At 36.4% G+C, this 9,760-nt stretch overlaps 2 protein-coding genes across 5 annotated transcripts in view; both read left to right on the top strand.

The window, feature by feature from the left end:
* LOC111476597 (GPI inositol-deacylase A-like) overlaps positions 1 to 3,543 on the top strand; it is a 14,837-nt gene extending 11,294 nt beyond the window's left edge. For all 4 annotated transcript variants that reach the window (XM_023120323.1, XM_023120324.1, XM_023120326.1 and 1 more), the window contains 3 exons: positions 646 to 785; positions 1,894 to 2,128; positions 2,544 to 3,543. In XM_023120323.1, coding sequence (XP_022976091.1) covers positions 646 to 785; positions 1,894 to 2,128; positions 2,544 to 2,876 — 708 coding nt within the window. In that variant the 3' untranslated portion in view covers positions 2,877 to 3,543. The remainder of the gene's footprint in view (positions 1 to 645; positions 786 to 1,893; positions 2,129 to 2,543) is intronic.
* A 1,609-nt stretch (positions 3,544 to 5,152) lies between these two features.
* The window catches only part of LOC111476600 (cellulose synthase A catalytic subunit 1 [UDP-forming]), a 6,251-nt gene continuing 1,643 nt past the window's right edge, over positions 5,153 to 9,760 (top strand). Inside the window, exons 1-12 of the mRNA XM_023120327.1 lie at positions 5,153 to 5,233; positions 5,901 to 6,096; positions 6,173 to 6,354; positions 6,432 to 6,552; positions 6,645 to 6,831; positions 6,915 to 7,181; positions 7,290 to 7,635; positions 7,831 to 7,968; positions 8,056 to 8,181; positions 8,330 to 8,542; positions 8,657 to 8,915; positions 8,989 to 9,185. Coding sequence (XP_022976095.1) covers positions 5,153 to 5,233; positions 5,901 to 6,096; positions 6,173 to 6,354; positions 6,432 to 6,552; positions 6,645 to 6,831; positions 6,915 to 7,181; positions 7,290 to 7,635; positions 7,831 to 7,968; positions 8,056 to 8,181; positions 8,330 to 8,542; positions 8,657 to 8,915; positions 8,989 to 9,185 — 2,313 coding nt within the window. The remainder of the gene's footprint in view (positions 5,234 to 5,900; positions 6,097 to 6,172; positions 6,355 to 6,431; positions 6,553 to 6,644; positions 6,832 to 6,914; positions 7,182 to 7,289; positions 7,636 to 7,830; positions 7,969 to 8,055; positions 8,182 to 8,329; positions 8,543 to 8,656; positions 8,916 to 8,988; positions 9,186 to 9,760) is intronic.

The following is a 9,760-nucleotide window of genomic DNA, read 5'->3' on the forward strand; positions in this document are numbered from 1 at the left end:
TTTTTTTTTTTTTTTTTTTTTTTTTTTTTTTTTTTTTTTTTTTTTTTTTTTTTTTTTTTTGTTGTTGTTGTTGTTGTTGTTGTTATGTTATAGGGTATTTGGTTTGAGAGGAATAATGACATTTTTTGTGGGGTGGAATGGTTTGGGAAGGAACTTCGAGATATGATTAAATTTATATATATTCATTCAACTATCTCAATGAAAGTGTGGTTTACACACGTGTATATATATATTGATATATAAAACTCGTATTGCTGTGAAACAAAAAAGAACTGAAAGATCACTTTTGTGTTGGGTTTCCAATTTTCCCATTAAGCAGTACTTAGCGTGTTTGATGCAATGAACCTTGAGTATCCAAACAAGTTTCCCAAGTGCATCCTGGATCTGTTGCCATTAGAAACTATGCTATCCATGACTTGGTCTACCATATATGTTAATAACTCTTAACATATTAGTACTTGAAAAGGAGCTTGGTCAAATTTATGTTTTTCATATTTAACGGAAGAATCTAATTCTGAGAAGCATAGAATTTGTTGTCCCTTATTGTCCCTTATTGTCCATTAACTTAACTTGCGTCTATTTCGATAGTGTATGGTTATGATCAAGATTTCCAATTTGATTATCATCTAATTCATTTTACACTAGGTTATAAGGGTGTTGGGAGTCAATCCTTTACTGGCTACTGCACTTTCTGCTATTACCTTGGCATGCATTATTCATCCAGCCGTTGGATTGTTTTTGCTACTCGTTTTCCATGCCTTATGTTGTCACAACGCCCTATCCAGGTACTTGTAAGTTGACCCTTTTCATCATTATGTTCGTCTTCTTGTGGGGGAAACCTTAAAATGAATTATAGAAATGTAATGTTTTACTAAATCTGAAATGTCCAGGTACTTGTAAGTTGACCATTTTTATCATTATTTTCGTCTTCTTGAGCTGGAAACCTTAAAATGACTTCTCTAAGAAATGCAATGATTTATTAGACCTGAAATGAATCATCAAATATGAAGTTCAAGATTCCACCAAAAGTCATATGTTGAAAGACTGCGATTCTTCAATACTTACAATCTTAGAGAATGATATGGTATCCCTAGCTAGTTGAATCTAAGAACCCTCATAAATGCTTTGGCTATGTAAACCCCTGGTTCACAAATGCTAAAACCTCCAAATCAATTTGATTTCATTCCAAATGATTGCCAGTCTTAGGAATTTGATCTAAACCTTATTGAATAATAAGACTTTTAGATCTAAATATATTCAAAAATCGAAAAACGATAAGGAAGCACTCTAAGGAAAAGTAAGATTTGGATTACCTTGTTGATCGAATATCTCAAGATAAGAACACTAGTTTGAGATTCGACTCACTCCACAAGCAAGATTGATCATGTCAAGCTGGAATGATTCTAAATATGCAACCTAAACTACGTAGAGTTGTAAAGAAACTTAGCCCTTGGCTAAAAGAAAGCATAAATGCTCTTTTTACTACATTTTCTAAGTCCACCTTACAAAGACAACATATATGGCTTTTTATAGCCTAAAAAAAACCCCTTGATCTCCCCCGAGGTATTTCCAAAGTTGTAAATTTTATATTTTATGACCATAATTAGCCACTATGTAAGTGTAACCTTAAAATAAATAAAAAATCTTAAAATGCATTAATGAAACACCATAACGCTATTTTATCATCCACCCAAAATTTGTAACCATCTAAGAATAAAGGAAATCCATCTTTCTTGAAGTTCATATTGATGTCTTGGTTCATAGCTACCTTCTCTTCTCTTATACCTGTCTACTCTCTTTTACCTACCTGAGTAGAGATTTTCAGTTTTTACTATGCCGATCCCAAGTGTTGCTCCATGTTTGTATCAGTTTTTTGACAGCTTCCTTTCGCAGCCATGTAAGAAGCAAAAAATTACAAGGTGGAAATGGTTCTCAACAATTTACATTTCCATCGCTCGATAAATTGAACTTGAAGGAGTCTATTGAAGACACCCTTTCCACCAGTCCTAGCTCTTCAAAAAGTTTTGCGGAAACACAATTGGAGATATTTCATCATTGTCACGGCTTATTGATCTTGCATCTTGTGGCAGCAGTTATGTTTGCACCTTCACTTGTTGCTTGGTTGCAGGTAGGATTATCAAACGAATGGCTGCCTGAATCTGTTTGATAAGATATTCTTTTCATCTAAATGTTTAGCAGGCATAGTTCCTATATTTGACCAGTTAAAAAAAGAAGAATAACACTTGAGCCATTGTATTGATTTGATAGGATAGAATGATTCCAGTATCTCGTCTTCGATCAAAAAAAAAAAAAAAAAAAAAAAAAAAAAAAAAAAAAAAAGTTTTCTTATCTGTTCAAAAANAGAACAAAAAAAACATTATTTGCTACATGACAGCATGGTTTTTTTGCACATTCAAGTCAAGTTCCTGAATTGTTGGAGTTACCCTCCATTCTCCTCTCTAAAGAAAAACAGCTCTGGTTTTTTCACCTTGCATTTGAACATCTTGTGGGTTTTCACATTGCCTATTCTTTTGGGGTTGCAGAGAGTAGGAACAAATCAGAGATTTCCATGGTTGCTGGATTCTTTTCTTTGCGCTGGAGTTATCCTCCACGGTGTCTGCAATTCGAAACCCGAGTTCAATTCCTATTTATTTTCTTTCTTCGGTATATCTCGGAGCGAAATCAGACTGGACTTCATCTATTTAGTTGCTGGATATTATGCCTACATGTGTAGCCTGGCCTTGTCTCCATATAAAGTCTTTTATGCCATGGCCGCCATCGGAGCCATTTCATTAGCCTTGAGGATTTTACAGAGAAGGACTAGGGAGAAGGGAGAGCCCCATTTCCGCGGTCGAAAGCACTCTCACAGACACTGAGAGCACCAACACAAACACCAGCCTGTGTTTAAGATCTGGCATTAGACCAGTTGCTCCCGTTTTCTTGGTTCTCAAAAAAGGTTCAGACTTTTCATGGTTGTTTTAGCCACTAAACGTGCCATAGATTACGTTGCAACTGCAAAATAGGGCGAGAATTAGATCTTATGAGTCTTACAAGGCTGAGCCGTTTTTACCACGTGACCATCCCAGCAGCTTTTATACTTTCTAAAACACATTTAGATGTATGTGTTCTGACATCAATTTGGAGAGTTTTCATTGTGTTGCGGCTTGACAGGTAGCTACTACTTCGTCCGTGTGTTGTAGAACATTTACAAAGCTGATTATGGGAAAAGAGGTACGCCATTTCTTTTGTGTTTTAAAAGAACTCATCATTTGCTTCGTTCACCGTGAAAAACCTAAATTGATTTGTAGTTTTGCCACTGATATTCTAGTGCCTCTTGTTTTGTTTTGTTTTGGATTTTTTTTTACACAATAAGAGTAGGGGTAGGGATTTGAATACACATGCCTAGTGTTTGTATGTGCAATAGATGTGTCAAGTTAATGGTCCTTTTCTTTCCACATAGAAAATATACATTTCTCTTGTTTTAGGTGGAGATTCAAATATCTGACATTTTAGTCGATAGTTATAATATCTCAACTAGTTGAATCATGCATAAAGTTGCCTGTGCCAAATAAGAACGACGGTGGTAATATGCAAACAAACGTTTTGCTAATAATTGCACTTTGAAAATCTATTTAAAATGCAGCAATGTCTGTCTAATCATAGTGCCCTGTTTCTCTGATTAGTAGAATGATATATTATTGGCGGCAAGCATGTGTTTCTTTTAGAATAAAGTGGCTGCTTTGTTATGTTGTCATTTTCGCTCTCTTTCTTCTATCATTGTCTCAATTGTCGGTCCTAAAAAAATCCCTTCTTGTAGACAAAAATCTGTGTTGGAATGAGGTGAAATTACGAAAAGGATTAACCTTACTGATATATGTGACTTTATTATAGGCCGGAGTTTAAAGGGCAAAATTGTCATTAATTTAATGTATGTTGCATTAGTTAGGGGTGCTATTGATCTAATTGGATATTGAACTTTGCCCATTACGTTTAAAATGTAAATTGAATTAATCGAATTTAGTAATTGGCAATTATTCAATTTTTATAATTATGCAATTAATTAGAACGAGATTAATTGAATCCACCCAAACTTAATTGCTTGTTTGTTAGGACATATTATTCTATTAAATGAAGAGTCACAATGACTATGAATTAATGTCTAAAAATTGACAAATTCATTCGGAGTTGAGATCACAACTCTATACGATAAGAGCACAATAAAAATAGAGAATTTAGAGGTTAAAATGTTTTTAAAAATATGTGTTCCGTTTATTTATTTCATCCTACTTTTCGACTTCAAAGTGGTACAGATTATATCAACCATTATAAAATTTTAACTTTATTGTCAACAAATTTGGACAAATATATGTTTTAGTTATTGAATTTTTTTTTTTTTTTTCATTTTTAATCTAGTCCAAAATTGCAAAAAAAAAACAAAAAAAAAACAAATTAGTTCAGTTTTTTTTTTTTTTAATTAATTTTATTATTTTAAATTAGGGAGATAGAAAAGAATACACGTGTATGGAGCCGAAATACTGAGGGAAGCCAACTGAGATAGATCATTTTGCAGCTCACAGCTTGCAATAATCGAGTCCACCGACAGCCACAAGCATTAGGTTCGAAGCTACCGACAATTCCCGGTGTCTCTAAGTACAGCCTGTCAACAGCAAAAACAATATATTTTTCATCTTTTCCTGTAATTAAATTATTACTTATCCTTCCACCTCGACAGCAACAGTTCAACTAAACCTTCCACGTGTAACGAACTCATTGGCTAGATTTTCTGAAGTCAACTAACGACCAAAATTTTCTTCTCTCCACCCAATGATCTCTCGACACGTCATCAACCACCAAAGTATCCACAATTCCCGTGGCTTACCGAGCCGACTGGAGCCGATTGGAAACCAGTCGTAAGGGACCCCAGAGACGGAAAATTTTAATTAAAAAAAGAAGAAAAAAAAAGACAAAAAGGGAATTATAAAATAGTAAAGAGACGAGAAAGAGCAGCTGGTTCCGAGTAAAGCTAGATACAGATGGCGTACTGAATGGGCGAAGATTTGAGGGAAAAAAAATCCATCTCTTCTTCTCATTCGGGCCTTCTAATCCTCTTGAGATCTGCTTCTGGTTCGGAATCTGAAGGAATTCCGACAAGATGGAAGCAAATGCGGGCCTGGTAGCTGGATCTTACAAGAGGAATGAGCTTGTTCGGATTCGCCACGATTCCGATAGTGGGGTTAGTCTTCACTGACATTCAATTCATCAACATTTAATTCCATCTTCTAACACTTTGTTTTGTTTCTCATTCTTGATTTCATAATCTTAGTCACTTATGTGCTGTGTTGATCTGTGAAGTAGAAGTTCAGATGTGGGTTTTTTTCTTCCTCTTCGCATTTGCGATCTTGTTTTTCTAGTGAATTTGGAACTGATTGCTACTTATTTGATCATATAGAACTAGATCCCATATGCTTTTTCTACTCTAGAAAATGTGGATCCGAGGGTTGATTTGATACTTATTGATGATTGAGCTTTATCTCCAATGTCTTGGCGGATGATGGACAATCGGTTGCTTTCTTTCCTTCATTATTTGGATTTTGGCGTTCGGGGTTTCGATTTACACTTATGGCAGTTTGGTTCTTATTTGGCACTTTCCCCCTTCACTTCTTTGTTGTTTTTCTTTTTGATGGTTCATCAATCTTTGACATTATTGACTTCGTTTCAGTACTGTTATAGAGTTCGACTTGATTTGCTAGTGCTTCTTGTGAAAGTGCCATAGATCTGCTTTTGTATCTCTTAGATCTGCTTTTGTATCTCTTAGATGAGATCTGTACATTATTTTGCATTTTGTTCTTAGTCATGGCCTCTGACATTGTGATTTATCCATTCTTGTTTGGTCGATGCAGCCTAAACCCCTGAAGAATATGAACAGCCAAACATGTCAAATATGTTGTGACACAGTTGGTCTTACGGCCTCTGGTGACGTCTTTGTTGCTTGCAATGAATGTGCATTTCCCGTTTGTCGCCCGTGTTACGAGTATGAGAGAAAAGACGGGAACCAGTCTTGCCCTCAGTGCAAGACTAGATACAAGAGGCACAAAGGTTTGATTGAGTTTTCATGTGTCCTTTCTGATAGATTTGAGTATAAAACACTCAATGATCTGTTATTTCGTTTCAGGGAGTCCTCGCGTCGATGGTGATGATGATGAAGATGATGTGGATGACATTGAGAATGAGTTTAATTACGTCCAAGGAAGTAGCAAAACGAAACGACAGTGGCATGGGGAAGATGCTGAACTATCTACCTCTGCGAGACATGAATCTCAGCAGCCTATACCACTTCTTACCAATGGCCAATCAGTAAGAATTTATCAATTCCACAATGCATTTGGATATGTTGAGTTTTACATTCATGGTTTAACATTTTGCTTCTTTAGGTTTCAGGCGAAATTCCTTGTGCTACCCCTGACAATCAATCGGTGCGAACCACATCTGGTCCTCTGGGTCCTCCAGAAAAGCATATGCACTCACATCCATATGTTGACCCACGGCAACCAGGTATGAAGAAGCTCGAGTTTTTCATGTTCTTTGAGGAAGCATTTTTTGTTGCTTCGGGTTTGAACTAATGGCTTTTTTTGTTCATATCACAGTTCCTGTGAGAATTGTAGACCCATCAAAGGATCTGAATTCTTATGGCCTTGGGAATGTTGACTGGAAGGAAAGAGTGGAAGGTTGGAAATTGAAACAAGACAAAAACATGATGCAGATGACAAGTAGGTACACTGAAGGGAAGGGGGACATGGAGGGCACTGGGTCAAATGGAGAAGAACTTCAAATGTAAGTACTTCACTTATTTATTTATTTCTTTACTTGAATGTCAGTGATGCTAATTTTGTTGACTTCATTTATTTATTTTACAGGGCTGACGATGCTAGACAACCTCTGAGTCGTGTCGTTCCTATTCCATCTTCTCACTTGACCCCGTATCGTGTTGTGATCATACTCCGACTTATTATTCTGGGCTTCTTCTTACAGTACCGTTTGACTCACCCTGTGAAGGATGCATACCCATTGTGGTTAACATCAGTTATTTGTGAAGTTTGGTTTGCCCTTTCCTGGCTTCTGGATCAGTTTCCAAAATGGTCTCCTGTCAATCGCGAGACCTACCTTGAGAGACTTGCGTTAAGGTCGGTATAGTTTTTCTCCATATGGTCGAATCAAATGGGTTTAGTTTGGAAGATCAATTACAGTTAGTTCTACTATTAAGTTGATCAATTGTTGCCTTCACCGTGCAGATACGATCGTGAAGGAGAACCATCACAGTTAGCTCCTGTTGATGTCTTTGTTAGTACAGTGGATCCACTCAAAGAGCCTCCACTTATCACAGCAAACACTGTGCTTTCCATACTTTCTGTGGACTACCCAGTGGACAAAGTCTCCTGCTATGTATCAGATGATGGTTCAGCAATGCTTACTTTTGAATCCCTCTCTGAAACGGCAGAATTTGCAAGGAAGTGGGTGCCCTTTTGCAAGAAGTTCAATATTGAGCCAAGGGCCCCTGAATTTTATTTTGCCCAAAAAATTGACTATTTAAAAGACAAGATTCAACCTTCCTTTGTCAAAGAGCGACGATCAATGAAAGTAAGAAAACCATACAAATGACGATTTCATAATCTCGTAGTTGTGTCCATTGTTTGATATGTACTTTCTTTCGTAGCATGGGTTCTTCATTTAGTTTTCGAATTACATTTAGTCGTCTAATTTTGGAAGGCCATAGATGGATAAATATTTTTTAATCTTCTGATACACATGAAAAGTTAATGTGTTGTTTCACAGAGAGAGTATGAAGAATTCAAGGTTCGGATCAATGCGCTTGTTGCCAAAGCACAGAAGATGCCTGAGGAAGGTTGGACCATGCAGGATGGAACGCCATGGCCAGGAAACAATCCCAGGGATCATCCTGGAATGATACAGGTCTCCCAAGCATTCAAATTGTTTGTTTTTACACTTTTGAATCCTTTTTCGAGGGGTAATATTGATATTGTGTATGTTCAAGTGCAGGTTTTCTTAGGCCACAGTGGAGGTCTTGATACTGATGGCAATGAACTACCACGACTTGTTTATGTTTCTCGTGAAAAACGACCAGGCTTCCAGCACCACAAGAAAGCAGGAGCCATGAATGCACTGGTCAGTTATCTTTCTTTGATATAACCATGGCATAAAAGATACAAGAAATTAACAAAATTATTAGTTATAAGAAGAAATCGACTTAGAATAAGTTCATTTTTGAGGTTTTCTGTGATTATTTAATGATTTGATTTCATGTTATCTTCAGATCCGAGTTTCTGCTGTGCTTACTAATGGAGCATATCTTTTGAATGTCGATTGTGATCACTACTTCAACAACAGCAAGGCTCTCAAGGAAGCCATGTGTTTCATGATGGATCCTGCATATGGGAAGAAAACATGTTATGTACAATTCCCACAACGTTTCGATGGCATTGATTTGCACGATCGATATGCCAATCGCAACATTGTCTTTTTCGACGTAGGCTATTTTACCTGTCATCAAGCATTTCAATCATATATCTCCTTGTAATTTTGTTGCTTTTTGTTTTTGCCTTGTTGTTGACGTTGTATTCAATCTTGCTATACTTTTCAGATAAACTTGAAAGGGTTGGATGGCCTCCAGGGTCCAGTCTATGTGGGAACGGGTTGTTGTTTCAATCGACAAGCTTTATATGGTTATGATCCGGTTCTGACCGAGGCAGATTTGGAACCAAATATTATCATAAAGAGTTGTTGTGGTTCAAGAAAGAAGGGCAGGAACAAGAAGTACATAGACAAAAAGAGAGCTGCAAAGAGGACTGAGTCTACCATTCCTATCTTTAATATGGAAGATATCGAGGAAGGCGTTGAAGGTAGGTTTTCCTCAAAGAACTCACTCTTTATTCTATAAAACAGAATGTTCACCTTATTTGCTGTGACTTTCAGGTTATGATGATGACAGGTCGCTCCTGATGTCCCAGAAGAGTTTAGAGAAGCGCTTTGGCCAATCTCCAGTTTTTATTGCAGCCACTTTCATGGAAATGGGAGGTATTCCACCTTCAACCAATCCTGCAACTCTTCTAAAGGAAGCAATTCATGTCATCAGTTGTGGGTATGAAGATAAGACAGAATGGGGCAAAGAGGTTAGTTGCTACTAGCAATTCATGTCGTCTACTCGTGTTCTTAAGAGAGCTTCAAAGATGAGCCTGATGAACTCGGATCTAACACCTGTTTTTTTTTTTTTTTTTTTTTTTTTTTTTAGATTGGGTAGAAATATATGGAGAAAGTGGATGATTAGATGTTATATACTAGATTTATGAAAACTATTCGGTACTAATTTATGTTATTCAATCATGAAAAAATTATGTTTTTTATTAAAATAAATCTCATTCTATCACAAAGGATAAGCTCAAATATTTATTCATATAGTTCCTATTTATTAAATGCATTACTCATCAATAAAAATAGGTAAATTAGTTTCTAAAAAAATAAATAATTAAAGCAAGTGCCTTAAGGAAAAAAAAGTCGTCGATGTTATTTTCAAGTAAGCATGTAGGTAATTTTGGTCGATACAATGTCTTCCGAGCTTCAATTTCCCTTTCAACTCCAGTATGGAACCTTTGAGTTAGGCGTGAGGGTTGTTATGGATGTGTCACTTGATAGTTTATTTGATTGTCTTGCCCAATGGCTATGTCCTATAGGAGGATGTTGATCATGC

The sequence above is a fragment of the Cucurbita maxima genome, unplaced genomic scaffold (genome assembly GCF_002738345.1).
Source record: "Cucurbita maxima cultivar Rimu unplaced genomic scaffold, Cmax_1.0 Cma_Scf00003, whole genome shotgun sequence".
Taxonomy (NCBI): Eukaryota; Viridiplantae; Streptophyta; class Magnoliopsida; order Cucurbitales; family Cucurbitaceae; genus Cucurbita; species Cucurbita maxima.